Below are 20,341 nucleotides of genomic sequence, written 5' to 3' on the forward strand. Positions count from 1 at the left end.
CTGTTCACATCCCTCGGTGACCATCTCTTCATTTTAAAGATTAACTACTTCCTTTTCCTCCTCTCCCCCTAGAAGAAATGTTTTCGTCCCCATTTCTTTTAATAGCTGAGCAATGCAACAGCAAAGGTATTGAAACCCGCTCTACTGACTAATAACTTAATGATGTGAACCCTGTTCTGTTCCTTTTGAACGGATGACTGCTTTAGCAAGAGCTGCTGGGATCTGCTCCCTGCTGTGAGGGATGTAAGGATGGAGAAACCTGTATTGAAGCTGAACGGCAACCAGAGTGGTATAAAACTGAACCAGAATGAGGTCAACCCTGCAAGACTGTGGAATAAGGAGAAATTACATGCAATTAAGCTAAGTTCAAGAATGACTAGTGAACGCTTGCAGTAGATATTAATGAATGTTTGGAGTTGTGTGTTAACTCCATGGTTGCTCATACCTGCTACAACACTGCCACATCGAGCTGTGTTTAATTTGCATGCTGAAGCATGATGCAGCATGGCAGAGTTATTGAAACACACTGGCGTAAAATCCTCGCTGTGTGCTTTCACTATGTACAGTCACTCTCAGAACGAGTGAAAGCTGACAAATCATTCCTTCTAGTTTCAGTTTCTGGCAAATGTATGAAACCTTGAAAATTTATTTTGGCTTATCTAGAAAAGCAGAGTAAAACCACCACATTTATTTTGTTCGTATCTGATGTCACATCTGAAGGCAAGTCTCCAGAGATGATATATTGATGTCCTAAAGCGTTGCACCACCTGGTTCCTCTTTCGATGCGCAGCATTTCAAATGCTTGGTTTAATCTCCCCGGGTTTCAGTAAATTATGTAAACTCGGAGGCTTGGCAGTGGGAGATGGGCACCATGAGGAGATGATTCAGTCATCAATATCTATTGGGCTTCCTTATTGCTACCATTACACTTCTTTCAGTTCTACTTATAAATTTTGCAAGTGAATAATTCATCGCACTAGGAACTGCAAGTTAGTTTTGGAATTTGCCCACTTTGAGATTAGCTATGACTAACCCATCCTTTCCAAATGTGGAAAAGCTAACTGGGCTTCTTTTTTCCAGGGCTAGGTGATAAATCAGAAATAAATTGCATGTATATGTAACAGCTGGTGATGACATGAATCACATTTCCTTTTCTCTTTCTGGACAGAATTGGAGCACCTTGGAATAGATGCGAGTACAAGAGCTTGCACTGGCTAAAGCTGCCCTTGGAAAGCCATGGCTGCCGCCCCACATCTCAACTCGGACGCACTCCGAGAGGTCCTGGAGTGCCCTATTTGCATGGAGTCCTTCACTGAGGAGCACCTGAGACCCAAGCTCTTACACTGTGGGCACACCATATGCAAACAGTGCTTGGAGAAGCTCCTAGCAAACAGCATTAATGGGATACGGTGCCCCTTTTGCAGCAAAATCACGCGGATCACAAGCTTAGCTCAGCTGACTGACAATCTTACTGTGCTGAAGATCATAGACACCACCGGACTGGGGGAAGTGGTGGGCCTTCTCATGTGCAAGGTCTGTGGGAGAAGGTTGCCAAGACACTTCTGCAAGAGCTGTAGCTTGGTTCTGTGTGAACCATGCAAGGAGACCTCACACATGCCCCAAGGGCACAGAGTCATTGCTATCAAAGAGGCTGCTGAAGAGCGTAGGAGGGAATTTGGGACCAGGCTTGCCAGACTTCGAGAGCTCATGGGTGATCTCCAGAAAAGAAAAGCATCTCTGGAGGGTGTTTCGAGAGACCTGCAATCTAGATACAAAGCAGTTCTGCAAGATTACAGCAAAGAAGAGCGCAAGATCCAGGAAGAGCTGGCCAGGTCACGCAAGTTCTTCACCACCTCTTTGTCTGAAGTGGAGAAGGTAAATAATCAAGTAATGGAGGAGCAAGCTTATCTGCTGAACTTAGCAGAAGTGCAGATAATGTCTCGCTGTGACTATTTCCTTGCCAAAATAAAGCAGGGAGATATAGCTCTCTTGGAGGAGGCAGTGGACGAGGAGGAACCAGAACTGACAGACAGTCTCCCAAGGGAGCTGACTCTTCACGAGGTTGAACTCCTTAAGGTGAGCCACATGGGACCACTGCAGATCGGGCAGGTGGTGAAGAAACCCCGGACCGTTAACATGGAGGAATCACTCATGGAAACTGCAGCATCCTCATCGGCATCATTTCGGGAGCCTGACTTGGTGCAAGAAGAGGCCAGCTGCACACCCAATTCCTCACCAGTCAAGCCAAGGATGCCTGAAGCAGCCACAAGCATCCAGCAGTGTCACTTCATCAAGAAGATGGGCTCCAAGGGCAGCTTGCCAGGGATGTTTAATCTGCCCGTCAGCCTGCACGTCACCCTGCAAGGAGAGGTGCTTGTGGCAGACCGAGGCAATTTCCGAATCCAGGTTTTCACCCGCAAGGGCTTCCTGAAGGAGATCCGCCGGAGCCCTAGTGGTATCGATAGCTTTGTACTGAGTTTCCTTGGAGCAGACTTGCCCAATTTGACTCCCCTTTCTGTCACCATGAACTGCCACGGCCTGATAGGTGTGACTGACAGCTACGATAACTCTGTCAAGGTCTACACCATGGATGGCCATTGCGTGGCGTGTCACCGGAGCCAGCTAAGCAAGCCCTGGGGCATCGCCGCTCTGCCTTCCGGGCAGTTTGTAGTGACCGACGTGGAAGGAGGAAAACTCTGGTGTTTCACAGTGGACCGCAGCATCGGGGTAGTGAAGTACAGTTGTTTATGTAGTGCAGTGCGCCCAAAGTTTGTCACCTGCGATGCTGAAGGGACCATATACTTTACTCAAGGGCTGGGGCTTAACCTGGAAAACCGGCAGTACGAACACCATTTGGAAGGAGGCTTCTCAATTGGCTCTGTCGGCCCAGATGGGCAGCTGGGACGGCAGATCAGCCACTTCTTCTCCGAGAATGAGGATTTCAGGTGCATTGCTGGGATGTGCGTCGATGCCAGGGGAGACCTCATTGTCGCTGACAGCAGCCGTAAAGAAATCCTGCATTTTCCTAAAGGAGGTGGCTACAATATCCTAATCCGGGAGGGACTCACCTGTCCCATCGGTATCGCCATTACTCCCAAAGGGCAGCTGCTGGTGCTAGACTGTTGGGATCATTGCATTAAGATCTACAGTTACCATCTGAGAAGATATTCCACCCCTTAGTGGCATGTCTCTAAGCAAAGCCTCTTCTGGCAGCAGAGATTCTTCCAGCCTCATTGCAATCTGACAGGAACTGGTGTAAAGCGTTCAGGAAGATTGTGCCATAACTGAAGGGGGTTTGGCATAGAGGCTGTCATGTTCTGTGTTTAGAAACAATAGGTTATGTGGTGGTGGTTTGCTTTTTCTTCTTTTTTATGTAAAATCCATACAATAAAGAAGACCAAGCATGAAGGAAAGGATCCATCCTCCTGGAGTATTTGTTCCTTTTATAAATGACTGGTCACCCCATAAGCCTTCTCACTTCCTTTTGCCACATCTGCACTCCCAGCTTCAACCATTGTATCTTTCTTTGTGCCATAAACACCGACTGACTGCTCTAAATCACCTTCCCTTAGAGGACCAGAGGCAATCCTCTTCTTGCTGTGGTACTCACAAGGAACTGGGTAGCAGTTGTCTGGGCAACTACTAGAGAAAGCAATTTCTGATTGCAGCGCTGCATAAAACGAAATAGCCCTCTTAAACTGCACAGAGATGGAGCTTTACTTTCAAACTGACGAGAGAGGGGTTTCTCTCTCCATTTTTCTGGTATTCAGGAGATCGCCCCTATTGTGCCATTTGTGAACCGTGTCTGTTCAATGTGAAGTGAGTACTGTGCAATCATGGGAGACCAAGCTGAGCTAGAAAACTGCCCTCTGATGGCAGCAGGGTTTTTATTACTACTAAGAGTTCTGCTGGGTAGAAGGGGGTAAAAAGGGAGGGGGCTGGAGGGAAAAAGAAAACAAACCAGGGGAAACCTACAGTTGATATTCACTGTTGTTTTATTATTAAATGTATCATGGAAACTGTCTGATATGTAAAACTTCATGTGGGAGGAGGGAAGGGCTGGGGGAATAAGACTGGGAGATTGTAGTAAACAAGATTAAATGCAACATATTGTGTGTTCACCTGCACTTCACTATTGTGTATTCCAGGCCATTTCATTTAGCGATACGTTTCTACCCAGTCTGCACTTTGTGTGTGCAGGTTACTCACTGCTGAGATGGGGATGAGGAGGGACAGACTATTTTGCTTTTATATTTTAATACTTGGAAGCACATCCATTGGTGCATTACCTTTTTTTCCCTTGCACAGCAAAATACAACATTCCTCAGATTTTTTGTTATGGCACCAGCAGGCACCAGAGTTCATGTTCATCACGGCTTTGGGCCAAATGAAGCACAAAACTGCAGCTGTGTGAACCAAGGCCCCCACAGTGCTGCTCTCCTGACTGATAAATGTGTACCTCAGTGTGGTGCTGCTCGCCTATAATAGTTTATTGAAGGAAAGATGCATTTAAATAGGGCACAGTGGTAGCATGTTAATCTGCCACAGATAATAGTTGCACTGCAGTGCATTTATTTGTTGCTATCAACAACATACTTGCAAATTTGGGGGCACGACAGACAATATAAAAGGTGATTTTATGGTGGCTGCCATGCTACTACAAATTGTTTGCTACTTGTGCTACAACATGTATGCAACAGGTGGTTTTTTTTTCAAGCTCACATATACTTTCCCCTAGAGAAACAACAAAGTAAAATAGGTTTCAGAGCTGCTGCTGCCCCAGCCAGTCGTTTGGCAGTTACAGGGTTTGCAGAAGAAGTGCTGGGAGCAGATTTTGGTGGGATTTTGTTGGTTTATTTTCCTCTCTGTTCTGCTCAGCTGAAGCACTGAAGAGGGCCAGCACAACAGACACCCAGCTGTGTAATGGAGATGCCCCTCCATCACAGCAGCTTCCTATTTTTCTTGCTATAATTAGCTAGAAAAAGCTTTTGGAGAAGGAAGTAGCAGCTAAGACACCAGCAAGGTTGATGGTGCTGAGGGAGCCCAGGGGAATTGAACCCGCCCTTCCCTCCTAAGCTGCTCCGTGTGTTTGCTGAGGCTACCGACTTGCACGTAATTATTTACATTCTCTGCTTCTCCTTTTGGGTAGGAGGGGGCAGGCGCCTGAGGTATGTAACAGCAATTTGGGAAGCTGATCTCATCTTGCATGTATATTTTTGGGAGATAACGACTATTGCTGGGCTGTTCTGCAGTTAATTACACTGTAACTCAAGGCCTTTTCTCCAGTATTATGGTAATGGCATTTCCTCTCCTACTGATCTCTTTTAAACATTTCTCCTGTTTCTAAGAACTGCTCCAAGCAGGAAGCTACTATGGACCTGAATAATTGAAGCAATATTATCTATGATAATATGTACCTCTGTCGTCTTCTGTTCCAATGATTTATTTTTTTTCGCAATAAACATCATACTACTAGCAATAACATTTCCTGGAGTGCTTGAAGGGACATAAAAGCCGGTCCAGTAAACTGAGCAGTTGGTTACGCCAGCCTGTTCCTGGTTACACAGTTCAAACAAATCGTCTGTCATCTGTTTCTCACTCAGAGATCCAAGAAAAATAACACCACCCTGCGAAGCACTGCTGGGCCGGGACACTGCGATTGGCGCCTAAGGGTACGTGTCGCCTGCGGCTCTTCTCGTCTTGGGTTTCAGACAGAAAAGGGAGAAAGAAAACCTGCTGTCCCTCGCCCAGGGTACACACGTCCCCTGACAAAACCTGACAGTGACTGCGAGATGATTTTGCAGTGCTAATATTTCTTGCTGTGATGCCCTCACGCACTGTTGTGATCGTCTGCCAAACGAGACGAAGCGGAGTAATTAAGGATTGTGATGAAATAGTTTGGCTTCTGCTCTCTACCTGGAGAAAGAGCTTGTCTGGTTGTACGTATGTGTTTGGTTTTTAAAGACTGTGTAATAAAGAAAAAATCGATCCAATTAAAAGCGCATTGCAAACAGCTCATTTTCTTATTAAAAACACTTCATCTCCTCCCTTTGGGGGCGGATCGGTTTTTACAGCCAGTGAGGGTTAGACTTGGGAACAGAATGGCTACGAGACCCCTTTTATGCTGTCAGGTTGCAGAGAATAAATCTGATGTCCTTGGCAGGTCTGATGTAACTTTATCTGACATTTCCCTACCCACCTCATAAACAAATACTGGAGTTTCTTACCTTAATTCACACTGATACTCCCACAAGGGCAGTATCTTACTTTTCACTGTAGCCGATACCTGATGTTTTAAAGGTCTGCTCCAAATTCGCTGGCACCCAGCGCTCAGTGACGGGAGCCTGGCTGCAGGCATCAGCACCGTGTCCCTGCTTCATGAAGGGGCTTTTTGGCTCTCTGGATAATTTTATATTATAAAGTATTTTATATTTTAATAATAAGGGCCTTATTGCAGCCTTCCAGTTCCTGAAGGGGTCCTACAGGAAAGCTGGGGAGGGACTTTACAAGGACAGGTAGTGACAGAATGAGGAGGAATGGTTTTAAACGGGAAGAGGGTAGATTTAGACTGGATATTGGGAAGAAATTATTCACTGTGAGGGTGGTGAGACACTGGCCCAGGTTGCCCAGGGAAGCTGGGGATGCCCCTTCCTGGAAGTGTTCAAGGCCAGGTTGGACAGGGCCTTGGGTGACCTGGTCTGGTGGGAGGTGTCCTTGCCCATGGCAGGGGGGTTGGACTGGATGAGCTTTAAGGTCCCTTCCAACCTAAACCGTTCTATGATTCTATGATTTTGATAAATGCTGCAAAAAACCCTATTAGAAGCAGTGTATTTAGGTGGAGCCAAAGGAGAGCTAAGCAATTTGCCACTTAGCATTCAGAGGCATCCGTACAGCAGCAGCACGTGCAGGTCTGCCCCTGGGTGTGCTGCCCTGAGTGAAGGTTTTTATCGCTTTTATCACTTTTTTATCATTTGGGCTCATCTCAGATGATATGAGGCAGCTCTTTAAACAGATACGAGTTGCTGGTTTATCAGTCATACATGATCCTCACAGAACAACTGCCGTGCCGGTGCTGTTAGTTTTACCCTGCCATTTCAGTAGAAGCTATAATTTCTTACGGTAGCAGCAACTAAGCTGTGAGCATTCGTTCTGGGCAGCAAAACTGACAGCCAGGGTTTCTGAAGGGGTGAGCAGGAGAGCCTGTTTCTTAATCAAAGGGGACAGAGCTACAGAAGTAAAACTGAAGCCAGATGCTTTGAGTCTTCTCTATTGTATAGCTTAAGTGATTTTTCAGGGTCACTACTCAATGCGAGGATTTAAAGTTATTTCATTTTGCACAACTAATTACTCTACTTGCCTGGCAATTTTGGATTACAATGAGCAGCACATAAGGTCATTTAGCAGACTGAGTCACAGCACATATTTCAGTCTAAACTAAATTTCACGGCAACCAGCTAGATTGTTTTTTCCACCTCCGAACAAAATGTCAAAATCTGCAGTTTTGAACTAAATATAATGACATAAAACCACATGCAAGTGAGCGCGTTACAAAGGTAATAGAGTGATTGTTTAGAGGAACAGATCTCAAGGACAGGGAACTTCTATATGCTTTCCTTCTGACCAAGCAGATAGAAGGGAAAGCCATTATCTCCTTTAACAGATGCAAAGCTTGTCTTACAGCTTTCTTAATGCACCTGATTGTGTCTAGGAAATGAAAAGTAAAGGTTCCTGTGGACTTGTTCAATCTTAATTGTGTTAAGGCACTACCAGACCTGAAGGGAGATGAATGAGACCTTGAGAGGACAGGGAGGGATCCACAGGCCCTACTCAGAAGAACACGGACTGCTATTTTAGCAGAGTTTGTGGCTGTATGCTTAAAGTGGCCTGTATTTTATGATGTTCTTTGTCTAAACTGTGAAGTTAGTTTGAAAGCATGAAAATGGTCACCTCTGAAAAATAAATACAACTCATGAGATGTGGTCCAAGAGATGAGAAGCAAGTATTGGAGTGACTGGTGGGCAGAAAGCCTTAGGGAGTGAGATAGGACGTGTCAGGACACAGCCCCTCCGTGGACTATTTTAATAAATGGTCTGTCACTGAGAGGGAACATCTGTCACTTCTGTAACAACCACTTTCAAAGCTCAGCTTGCTGAGTGCCAACCGTGGCCAGGCAACCTCAACCTAGGAAATTTATCTAGAGATCATAGGAAACGTAAGAAAACCAAACATCTCACTCACTGCAGACATAAAGTACTCCTGCAAACTGATGCCTGGGTCAGGAAACCCTCTGAATCCCCACCCCCTTGTACATCAGCACCCTTCCCGCTCCCCCAGCCGTGCCTCACCCAGCTCCTCGGGGGGAGGGAGAGGAGCTCCCCGAGCCCACCTGCTCCTCTGTAGCAGCACAGCACCAACACCCGCTCCTTTTTCCAACTTTTCCCAGCTGGAGAACAGGTCTCCCATGCCGAGGCTCAGTCAGTCTGCACCGCGTGAAGGAAAAGGGTTGTTGCTCAAATGCTTGACAAGACGAGACCCTCCGCGTTACTGCTGATAATGTCTCCATTTTCTCTAAGAGCACTTACAGGCATTTGTTCTGCATTTTGTTGTATCGCAGTGGGAACAAGCAAGCTAGAACGGCTCTTGGGCAAATCCCACCGGGGCTGTCAGACTTTGCTGTCAGAGCAGCTCTTCCCTTTCCCTAACCAAGCTCTCCTCCTCATCGAGCCAGTTCGAGGGGCTGCAGAGCAACCAGGTCTCTGATAAACCTTTAGTGGGGACTGAAGCCATCCCTGGCAGGTGGATTTGCTGGCTGGAGGGATCACTCTCGTGTACATTTTGTGAGTTTCTCTGTGATGGGTTGACCCCCAGCCTCCACCTCCAGTTTATCCCTGAGCATGGCATTATACAATATTGAACAGCTCAGCTTGGGTCTGCAGTCCTAGCTGTGGGCCCTCCCAACATCTTGCCCAACACCCCAGCCTACTCACCGAGGGGACAGAGTGGGAAAAGAGGAAGTCAGGATGCTGTGTAAGCACCATTCAGCAGCAGCCAACACTCGGGGGTGTTATCAGCACTGGTTTAGCCGGAAATCCAAAGCACAGCACCACAGGGGCTGCGATGGAGCCAGCTCACTCCATTCCAGCCAGACCCAGTGCATTCTTGCACACAACAGGAGGTGGCTGGGGGCGTTGCGTTTGTCCCAGCTGTAAAAAGATGCTCACACAATTGGTATGAACTTAATGAGGTGCCATCAGCATTAAATGCTGGCTTTGACAGGGAAGAAAACTGATGCAGGCTCCTGTAAACCAAATCAATGGCTGGGTCAATCTCAAGGTCCCTGCTCAGAGGCCACTCCAAGGAGTTAAAGCATTGCTTGGCTGCACAGAACCAGAGCAAGCAGCCCAAAAATCAAGTTTTTAATCACTCTGCATGAAATAAAATTGGGGTTTGGTTTGTTCTGTTCATGGGCTAACACTGTTCCTAGCAGGGAGCCTGGAGGGTGTTTCCATGTCTGTCCTGGAAAGAGAGTGATGCTCAGTGTGCTGCAGCCATGCCACCATGCCTCTCCATCTCTCTCATTTGCAGGATCCACTCCTGTAAACCCTTAGGAACATAGGCAGGCAGCTCCCTCACCTCACCTCCCCCCAGCACGCACCTTAGCTGCTTGCAGGAGGAATGGGAACATTTTGCATTCCTAATGCAGAGCAGCCTACAAACACCCATCCTGGCAGGGTGGTGGGTCCAGGCAGCAAGAAGACACCACCTTCCTGCTGTCCCTGGCAAGAGCTGGATCCCTTTCTCCTCCATTTGGCTGGAGGAAGTGCTCTGCAGACACCGACCCACGTCACGGCTGCGAGCGCGGCGCTCGGGCTGCTCCAGCCCAGCAGACAGCCAGCGCCTGGCCCGGTGCTTTACAAGGAGCCCTGCTGCCAGCGGTGCAGCCTCCTCCTCAAGACTGTGTTTTCAATTAGGGCTCGATGCGCAGATTGTGCGGTTTATTGGCGGAGGCTTCCTCCTGAGGCCCACCGATTGATTTATGAAGTTGATTAAAATATTAAAATAATTTTGCTTGATGCTGCAAACAGGCTGCAATGTGCATTTTTTATCATATTTGGTGCCGTTCCAATTAGCTCGAGATGCTCCTCTCCCCCTCCTTTCCTGACCCGCTTTGTTCACTAACAAATTACAGTTATCCTGGCCTCGCTTTTGTATTTATTAGAGATGATGCATATGTGCACGCTCTGAGCAGTTCGGAAATGGGATGGCTAGCAGCAGGGAGCACGGTGAGCCAGAGCTGTTTCCGAGTGGAGAAGGCATCCAGAACTGCCTAGCTGGAGCTATTTATTCCCATCTTCCTTATGTCACTGGCAAAATGAGGGTAAATCAGCGGAGGAGCTGGGAATAAAATCCGTCTACCATGAACAGCCAGCTTTCCTCCAAGAGGAAGCCCTGGGTTTCCCCTGACATCTTCTCTACCCACAGAGCCGATTTCCCCTGGTATCTGCAAGAGCCCCGAACATCCTCCATGTCCCTCCAAGAGCATTTTTTGGCCATCACAGAGCTAAGTACAACACTTGTACTTATGCTGATGGCCCCAAAGTTCAACCTCACCTGCCCCACCAGCTACTAAAGCCGCAGATGGAGCCAAACCCGAAGAACAAGGTCGGAGCCAGCACCCAGTGCCCAAATGCCACGTGATCAGAAATAAAATGCTTATGTCCAGGTGTTATGTCCAGAAACAGGAGGTATTTCACCACTGGATCAAATGTTGCCACCGTTCATCTCCCCTCTGTCCTCAGCACAGTGACACAGCAGCAATGCTTGTGCCAGCCTCAGACTGCAGCATCTGCATCTTGTTCCCACCCAGCATCTCCAGAGAAACCCGTATCTGCAGTGTCAGCGCTGAGGCCATGGAGCCACACTGGGGCTGCTCCCCACCAACACATTCACCCAGGGACTGCAGGGAGCATGCCCAGATGATTAATAACATTGTGAGTACGTGCACAACACACCTCCACCATGCTTTCTGCTGCTAAACAGGGGCACTGCTATGGCAAACTTCATTTATCACTATTTAAAACCCAAACAAATGACTACAGGGTGTTATAAATACACTTACAAGACGAGCTGTGCTGCGAAGACAGAGGGAAAAAATGAGCAGAAAGCAATGGAGGCGGTGGGAGGGAGCGCATCTCTGTCTGCTGGCTCCTGGGAAACAAGGCAGGATGGAAGTGCCTGTGTGACCTCTGTTACATCAGCCCTACGATGGGCCCTATGAAACTTCACAGATGTTTTACAACAGAAAAATATCAGAGCCAGGGAATATCCCCAGCTCCCTAGAGGAGAGAGATGAATTGGCAAATGGAAGGCTACAGCGATAAGGGAGTTTTTATAAACATAACCTAATTGTATTACTTCAAAGTCCTGAAGTTTATTGCCCTGTTTAATGATGTGTCTCGTTATTTATGGTGTAGCACAATGAGTCTGCTATTGATTTAATACACTTCCTTAAAGACCGTCATTGTCACAAGCAATAAAACGAAGCCATTCTGAGACAGCTCAATTATGTCACATCTCCATCACCCCACCCCAAGCACCCCCGGCACGTGGGTCCCCCCTGGGGAAAGATGGAGCTGAGGGGCAGGAGCAGGCAAGGTGGGTTCACCTGGCCCTGGGATGCTGCCCATGGACACGTGCTACAAAAAAAAACAAGACTCCTGCTAAGGAGAGTGGTGATGATGTGTGCACTGGGAAGAGAGGGTGATGGATGGAAAACAGCACAAATTAATACCAGCACTTGTGGCCGTGCCCATTCCCGCTGCCCTCCTCACCTTTCTGGTACTGGAGCCAGAGCTGCTGCTGGACCTTCTTGCTGGGGAAGTGGATGGCGCAGCTGAACTCAGAGCCATACAGCGCCTCCGCGATGTAGTGGGAGCCAAACTGCTGGATGAAGGAGAGCAGCTCCTCCCGGCTGCTGTCCTTGTTCAGGATCTTCAGGATGTTGGCAAATCCTGTGGGAGGGAAGCAGGGATCGTCACATTGGCCAGGCAGGGCTGCCAGCCACAGCCCAGAGGGATGGAGACCCCAGAGATTCCCTGCTCAAGATATATAAGTCCCTGCATTGGTACCAAATGCAATTTCTCCTCTCTTGCCTCCATGGTCTACATGATTTTTTGGAATCCACAACTGCTATTTACCTGGGCTGCAGCTTTGGCATCCTTCTATGAGTCTTCTCCTTAAGAGATTCCTCAAGTCATTTTACAGGGATGTGCATGTGAACAGAAACACATACACACACACACACACACACACATACACACACACACACAAACACCCTCCCGCCAGCTCCATCCTGTTTTTCAGGCTGAGACACCATCAGTGCTCTCCCCAAAGCATGTGCTTGGCCTTTGCTTTGCAGTAACCATAACCTGAGATGTTCTCCTGGTGTCATTTATGACAGGTTGCACTGCAAACCATCCCCAGTGTAAATACCCTGCAAATCAGTGACTATTTTTAGGAAAGCTGGAGACAGCCAAGAGAGACACACAGGGCTGGGCTGGTGGCAGTTCTTGAGCAGGGACTGCTGGCATGGGACAAAGACATGGACCCTCACTGCTCTATGGATGTGAAATATCATGGAGGTGTTGGTGACTGCACCGTGCCTTGGCATCATTTAGAGCTGGCTGATATAATTGGTTTGGGTCAGTGGTGGAACTGAAAACATACTGCAAGAAAACACGTCATAACTGTCACCAAAATGAGGTGATCCGGTTGGTTGGTTGATAGGTTGAAGGAGAAGGTTGGTTTAATAATAAAAGCTAGAAGAATTCATTTTGAGCTGAATCCAAATATTTTATTCAGCACTGAGTGTTATTTCATTCTGGGGCTGTGCAGCCTGTCTACGCTAAATCTTTTTTTTTTTCTTTCCCCATTTAAAAACAGGTTGATTTTTAAATAAAAAATGCTATTTTGAAATGAAATGGCAAAACATTTCAGGTCGCAACAAAACGTTTCAGCATTTCTGAAACAAAATGTGTAGCTATAAAAACATGGAAGTGAAATGTTTTGACATTTCCAGGATCCTCCTGCCCGCCCCTTCTTCATCTGTGTCTCCCTGCTTTATATGACCCACATTTACAAGTGCTTCAAGTCCTTTTCAAACCACATTTTTCAAGAGCTCGCTGTTTGTTGCGCGCACTTATACACAGCCACCTCCACACGAATCCTCTCTGCAGTGTTGCTGATAAGCTCAATCCTGGCTCTGACCCCAGCTCTTGGTTTGAGTGACCGAGCCAAACAAACTCCTTGCCTCAGTTTCCCCCTAAAAGGAGAAAAATCTATGCCTGCCTCTGCTGCAGTGCTGGGAGCGTGAGTTACTGCCTGAGCAGAGCCTGGAGGTGGGAAATGCTGGTGAGATGCTCAACACGACTGTGCCTTGGAGAACAAGACCACCACCCACCTGTCCATGTAGACATGTGTCTCCCTGCTGCTAGAAAACCTCACCTGCAGATAGGGTGATGGAGCTGAGCTTCACCCGGTAGAGGTTGCTCCTGACCCGCCAGTGCTGCACCATGGGGTAGCCCATCGCCTCGTCGTACTTGATGTCTCCTGCAAAGGAAGAAGTGGTGCTCAGCCCCTGCAGCTGCGCTCCATGGACACTAACACCAAGCGCTTGCTTTGCTGCATGCCGCAGGGGTGAGAAATGGTATTTTAGCAGGGGTGGTAACCTCTCTGGTGGGCATGTCATGGGGTATCTGGGTTGCTGGCAGGACCAGCATTGAGATGGCTGCAGCTCCTTGGAGCTCGTGGTGATGGAGATGCTGCCTTCCCGTGCTCGGGTGCACATGCGCTATCATAGAATCATTATGGTTGGAAAAGACTTTTAAGATCATCAAGTCCAACCATTAACTATCTCTGCCATGCCCACTTCTAAACCATGTCCCTTAGCACCACATCTAGACCGATTTTAAATACATCCAAGGATGGTGATTTCACCACTGTCCTGGGCAGCCTGTGCCAGTCTTTGACAACCCTTTCAGTGTAGTTTTTCTTCACGTCTAGCCTAAATCTTCCCTGGCACAACTTGATGCCATTTCTTCTTGTCCTATTGGTTGTAACTTATGAGGAGAGACCCACACCCACCTCTCTACACCCTCCTTTCAGGTAGCTATAGAGAGCAACCAGGCCTTCCCTCAGCCTCCTTTTCTCGAGGCTAAACAACCCCAGCTCGCTCAGCTGCTCCTGATAAGACTTGTGCTCTAAATGCTTCACCAGCTTTGTCCCTCTTCTTTGGACCCTCTTCAGCACCTCAGTGTCTTTCTTGTACTGTGGCACCCAAAATTGAACACAGTACTCAAGGTGCAGCCTCACCAGTGGGACACCCACTGCTGTGGTCCTGCTGGTCACACTATTCCTGATGCAAGCCAGGATGCCATTGGCCACCTGGACACACTGCTGGCTCATGTTCAGCATGATGCCATGCATCCCAAGGGATGCCAAGGCACTGGGGATTCCCAATGCCATTAGGACCATGATGGGATCCAGGGTACGAGAAGGGATGCTTGGAGAGCCCGAGGGCAGCTCATACCAGTGAGAAGCCGGAGGTCAGGAAGGGGCTCTGAGAGGACACCGCGGCACTGCTCCTCCACGGGCAGCGGGATCACCATGAGACCGTCAGCCAGCTGGGGGAAGTCCTTGATGAAGTTATTCTCCCTGCAGAGAGAAAAAAACAACTGCAAAGCAACGACACAGGCCACAGCCGGGCAGAGGTGCTGAGCCGCCCTGGCAGCATGGGGATGGACAGCTCAGAAGGGTGAGGGACACCTCCTCCGAGTGGGAGACCTAACAGGGGATGGAAAATGTACATTTATAGACAGACACCAAAAGAAATAGCTGGTATGTGCAGCTCGCAGTGATATTTTATCACACACAGGATCTTTTCTAACTGTGGCAGGTATAACATTGTATAATGGGCCCCTAATGAATTGTTTCTAGAACAACGATACCAGGGAAATTATTTGAAATGGTGAACAGACAGGTCACTGAGAGCCCCGGCAAGCAAAACGGTTCGCGCCTGCGCAAAGGAAACGGGAGGGAGGATTTTAAATATTGATCTTAGAGCCAAAATATAGGCCAGGAGACTCTGCATGTTCCTGGTGTGGAGACAAAAGGGCAGCGGACAAGAAAAAAAGGAGGTTCCTGCAAAAACAGGTCAGCTCCAGGGGCTTGGGCTAGTCTCAGGCTGGCACCGCCTGCCCCAGCTGCATTTCTCTTAATAGCTTTTCCTTTAGCGAGCTGCTGGGTTTACCTCCCTTCCTTGGTTTTACACCCCACAGCTCATCCCTGGGGGGATGCGCCATCATCCCATGATCATATCACAAGTGGAAACACCTCGGCAACCTCCGAGGATACCACTGTGGTGAGACACCGGGCTGGTGGAGCACTTCCCTGGGGCCCTCCTTCTGCTCTGTGGTCAGGATATGGCCCCTGCAACCTGTACTGATGCAAACAGGAGGCTGTAGCACCATGAAACCAGCCTAGGGATGCTCCTGGCCCCAAGACAGGATGAGCGGCTGCAAGAGGGGACACACAAGTGGGGCCACCTGGCACCAGCCTGCCTCCATGCTGCATCCCCATCTCAAAGCCTGATTGTGTCTCAGGAGCTTCAGTTTAGGTGCTGCTGGAGAAAAAGCGGTTTATTTGTCTGAAGGGAAAAGCCTCTCGCTCACACACGTGCTCACAAATCTCCTACTGATCAGGGATCCCCATGGCAGTGCAGCGCTTTGCTGTTCTGAGCCTTTTGCTGTCTTAGTGATGCAAACGGGAAACTGCTGAGGCTGAAGCTGTGTGGGTGGTGGGAAGCAGGGGCTGCAAAATTAGGCAAGTCGGTAAGAAACACGGGAAGGAGCGTGACGGTGTCTGCTGCTCTGCCTCAGCGGAGAAAAGCGAAAAGCATCAGTGCTACCGAATCCCAATGCCCCAGAGAGGTGCAATCCCACACCAGGAAAGTGGGATGCAGCTGTGCTGAGCCCTCCTGCCACCCCGGAGCATGGGGCCTGTCCCTTCCCTAAAGAGTAAGCCCTGCACCCCAAGGTCAGCGCAAGGTCCAGGCAGGTCACACCAGAGGCCTGTCCAGCCCCGCATGCCACCTCTGAGAGGACCAGGAGGACAATGGTGGCACCTTCCCAAGTGCTCTCCCACCACCCCACGCAAGGGGACAGACATGGCAGTGCCAGCAGAGATCAGCCATGGTGGACAGGGACACAAGGCATGGCAGAAACCACAAGACTGCATTAACCATGTGCCCTGCACCTGAGCATGGGGTGGAGAAGATGCAAAAAAACAGCACTGCCTCTTTCCTTCACACAAAGCCACCCAGATCTTGTCACCAGCACCCACCCGTGCCACAAGCCCACGGACCAGTTGTCCCTGGGCATGGGCCTGGCTCATCTGGGTGGCAGGACAGCACCTGGGGGTTGGCGGTCCATGCACAGGCAGCTAAGGAGGGAGAAGCTGGAGGAGATACATGCCAGTAAGAGGGGAACCTGCACACAGCGGCTACTGCTCAGAGCTGACGCCTGTGTGAAAACATATTTACCAAAAAAATGCACTCTGCGATGTCGCTTGCTGTAATACCATTTGCTGTAACTGCTTGGCAGTCAAAAGGTCGAGGAAAAACAAAGGGCAAGTGTGAGTCAAGGCGTGGGTGCACACACCAATGCATGTCCACAATGTGTTCCCATAATGGGAGGCAGCAGCAGCACAAGGCAGCACTTCACGAGCAGTTTGCCAATGCATTTTTGCTACAAAACCCCTCCTGCACCTCCTCTCTCCCTCCCCACCTCCAGCCCACTACTCCTTGCCACCCCAAAGCAGGGATGAGCTGAAGCCACATGGGGGGAAGCACCCAAGGGTGCACGGCGCAGCCCCCCGCAGAGCCCTGCCAGCCCTCACTGCGTCTGTGTGTGCAGAAAGGCAAACCAGGAGGGCAGGTGATGGGGACCCCCAAACCTGCTCGTGCCAGGTGACTGCTGCCATGGCGTGCCCAGAGGACTGTGTGCCCCGGAGCCGCAGCCAGCAGAGGGCTGCAGCTCCTCTTCCACCGCACCTTATTCATAATAACCCTGTGGCTCACAGCGCTGCTCACCACAGAGGCACAGAAAAGTTTCTGCCAGGCTTTTGTGCTCTCTGGAAGCACTGATCAAAGCCACCAGGCTCTATGCAAAGGGGCAGGACACAGATGAGAGGAGGGATGTGACAGCATCCCTGCACACGTGCCGCTACGCGTGCCTCTCCCTGGAGCATGGCCAAGCCTTCACACGGGTGCAGGACCACGTGCAGGGTTCACCCCTTGGGGTCTGTGCCATTTCCAACAGGCACGACAGCACCTTCATAGCCTCACAGTTCCTACCAGCCATGGAGCCAGGTTTATTCCAATGGGACCAGGAGGGAGTCCAGCAAACCTGCCTGCTCCCAGCACCTGCATGCCCTGCAACATCCTCCTCTGTCCCTTGTTCTGTCCCCTAGCATATCTTCAATGCTTATGGAGCAGATACTCGATACTTGCAGGAGCAGCGAGCATGCTGCTCTCTCCAGCACGATGCACACTGGATCCACTCGTTGACTGCCAGCGCTCTCCTGGAAGGGAGGTGCACATCTCTTGGGGTATTTTGAGTCATTATACAAGGAAATGCTGTTTGTCCCTCACAGCCTCAGTCCCCAGTAGCATCTGACCCAGAGTCCATTCCCACCTTGGGAGGGAGCTGACTTCCAGATAAATGAGTCTTCATGCTGGGAAAGGTCAAATGGCCAAAGGCTTTACTGAGCTCTCTCATGGGCAGGGTGGGCTGAGGAGGAAAGCAGTCACTTGGATTAAACTGGGTTCAAAACCCTGGTTTTGATGGACATGTTGTGTAACCTTGTCTGAGTCTCAAAATCCACACATTGCCTTGGGTGACACAGAAACAGACAGCAGCTCCTTCGTCCTGGGATGCTGGTGGGCTGAAGGCAATTCGTGGCTGTGCAGGTACCCACAGGAGGACACAGGAATGAGAGCCCACTGTGCCAGCATCCTCCTGTCCTTCTGAAACCAGATACGCAAACTAGAGATGTTTTTGGGGAATCTGACCTTAAATAATACACCCAAGGTCACATAATGCACTGCCATGCTACGCAGTTCTGCTATCGTCTCACACAGCCCATGGGAACAATTCAAGAAGGCCCAGCATCCCTGAGCAAAAGGGGGTTTTGGAGGAGCAGGAGAGCCTGATGCAGGCGTGGGGAGCAGCTGGAGTGCTGTGGTCCTCCTGGATGGGGCCACGGCTGCTGGGTCCTGGTCCATAGCACAGTTCTGCTGAGCCCTAAGGCACCTCATCCTCTCACCAAGGTCCTGAAAGCCAGTGGGATTTTGGCTGGCAGTAGTGAACGATAAGCTGCTGACCCACATCCATTTCATTTTCCTGTAAGCAACACCGCTGGGTGAAGGAGCAGCTCCTCCTCCTTGGCTCAGCCGGCTGTGCCTTCCCTCCTTTGTACTTTGCCCAAAGGACACGGCCTCCAGGCTGGGTTCTGCCCGCTGACCCTTTCACAGCCCCTCCTTGCTCCAATACAGCTCCCACTGCAAATCCAAGCATCAGCAGGCATGGGGGTTCCTGCCCCCCATCTGCCGCCAACAGTGGATGCACACCCTGCATCGCAGCGACTGGGCAAATATACTCATGAAGGGGTAAAAATAAAATAAATATAAAATGACCCCACAAGTGATTAGCTGATGCCCTGAAGCGTGAGATTTAATTACCCTTATCTGAGCCAGCACAGCTACAAATGTTAATCACATTATCATCCAGCATGCTTATGTTCAGCAGAGTGACTGTGCGAGGACTGCGCTTTCTGCTATGCAAGTCTGAGAGGATGCCTTCTCTGGCAAGAATAATTTATTAATCTTACTTCTTTCTGTCTTGCAATGGCTTGGGGAGAACAAGATGGATTTGAGGTTATTTAGTGCCAGCTTTTGAGCCAACTTTTCCTCGGAGGAGCTTTCCCGCTGCGGTGGCTGCAAGCTCACAAGAGCCCAGCCTGCATCTGACACAGGGGCACTCGGAAATAGCATCTTTTTAGCTTGTTCAACAAAACAAAATTGATCTGGAGTCAATGGGAGACAGAAAAGAGGGTGCCCTGTTTTCACAGCCACTTTGGAGAAGGTAAGCACGCTGTAAATCTCTCTTGCTGTATCTTCATGACCTCAGGTACCAGTGAATTACAAAGGCTTAATGCAAACCCTCTGAAGCAGCAGTTACTTACTCCAAATTTACTGGCCATTAATTTTAGCAATGCCCCACTCCTGTATAATGAGGTGGGATAAAAAAGGAGAGACTGGTCAGGTTTTGCCAGGCCCTGGAGCCCCCTCCAGCTTGCCAACTTTCAGCCCTAACCCCCATTTGCAATGATGCACGGTCGAACAGGGCTGTGGGGAGGGAAAAGCATCAACCCAGAGCTGCCCATGACCCCAAATTTACCAGGTATGGCCATCGGCCCCATCTGTCCACCAACCCTGATGCTGCAGATAAGACCTGTCCCCACTCTGCCTGTCCCTTCCCAGTGTGTCCCACTTCCACGTCAGCAATAAACAGCTCGACAATATTCAACAGCTGCCTTACCCCCTCGATTCAGGGAGAATTAGCATTTAAATTGAGGTGGTTTGGGGAGGTAAATCATGCCAGCGCCAGGGCCACAGGACCTGCGGGCACACACGGTGCTCCTCAGGTCAGCACGATGTGCCTACAAGCGCAGTGCTCAGCACCATCTCCTCAACAGGCCATTGAAGTGAACCCCCAGACCTGCCCCAAACTGCTCTGTGGGGCTGGGACCAAAAGGACCCCCCCCGTCCCATGTCCCCAACTCCCTCTTTCCTGCAGGGCTGGGGTTGCACGGCAGCGAAGTCACCTGCTCCGTAATGAGGATGTGTTGAAAAGGGCTCAGCCAACACCGGTGAAAAAACCATGGGCTCCATCTCAGCAGCTCTTTGATCCCAGCCCTGGAATACAAATCACAGCACCCTGCCAGCATGGCCGTAGTGGCACTGCTGGCGCTCCTCTTCCCTTGTCAGGCCAAACCTGGGGACACTGAAATGTGGGAGCCACGAGACTGGGCAAAGGGTAGCGGTTGTCACCAGGGCCTGTGGCTGGGAACACAAGATGCAAACACCACTAGTGACTGTGCCGCTGGGTGTGTGGAGCCATGCAGGGACCCCAGCCATGGCACAACGATGGTGACAGCCAGCAAATTACATCTAGATACAGGACTTTAAGACCTGGGACAGCAGTGACAGCCAGACAGAAGGATG

General features: G+C 49.7%; 2 protein-coding genes across 2 annotated transcripts in view; one reads left to right on the forward strand and one right to left on the reverse strand.

Annotated features, from left to right (window-relative positions):
* Positions 1-212: 212 nt before the first annotated feature.
* On the forward strand, positions 213-3,180 carry TRIM32 (tripartite motif containing 32). The gene is made up of 2 exons (XM_010178950.1): positions 213-307; positions 1,151-3,180. The coding sequence occupies exon 2, from the start codon at positions 1,237-1,239 to the stop codon at positions 3,178-3,180; it is 1,944 nt and encodes a 647-aa protein (XP_010177252.1). The 5' UTR covers positions 213-307; positions 1,151-1,236.
* A 7,935-nt stretch (positions 3,181-11,115) lies between these two features.
* Positions 11,116-20,341, reverse strand: part of ASTN2 (astrotactin 2) — a gene marked incomplete at its 5' end in the record, with an annotated part of 104,200 nt that continues 94,974 nt past the window's right edge. Inside the window, 4 exon segments of the mRNA XM_010178951.1 lie at positions 11,116-11,132; positions 11,832-12,011; positions 13,504-13,608; positions 14,588-14,712. Of these exon segments, the coding sequence (XP_010177253.1) occupies positions 11,116-11,132; positions 11,832-12,011; positions 13,504-13,608; positions 14,588-14,712 (427 nt within the window).

Source organism: Mesitornis unicolor, unplaced genomic scaffold (assembly GCF_000695765.1).
Source record: "Mesitornis unicolor isolate BGI_N332 unplaced genomic scaffold, ASM69576v1 scaffold2842, whole genome shotgun sequence".
In the NCBI taxonomy this organism is placed as follows: Eukaryota; Metazoa; Chordata; class Aves; order Mesitornithiformes; family Mesitornithidae; genus Mesitornis; species Mesitornis unicolor.

What these genes read in the sequence shown, in the direction of transcription:
- TRIM32 (XM_010178950.1), top strand. Translation starts at nt 1,237, where the DNA reads ATGGCTGCCGCCCCACATCTCAACTCGGACGCACTCCGAGAGGTCCTG.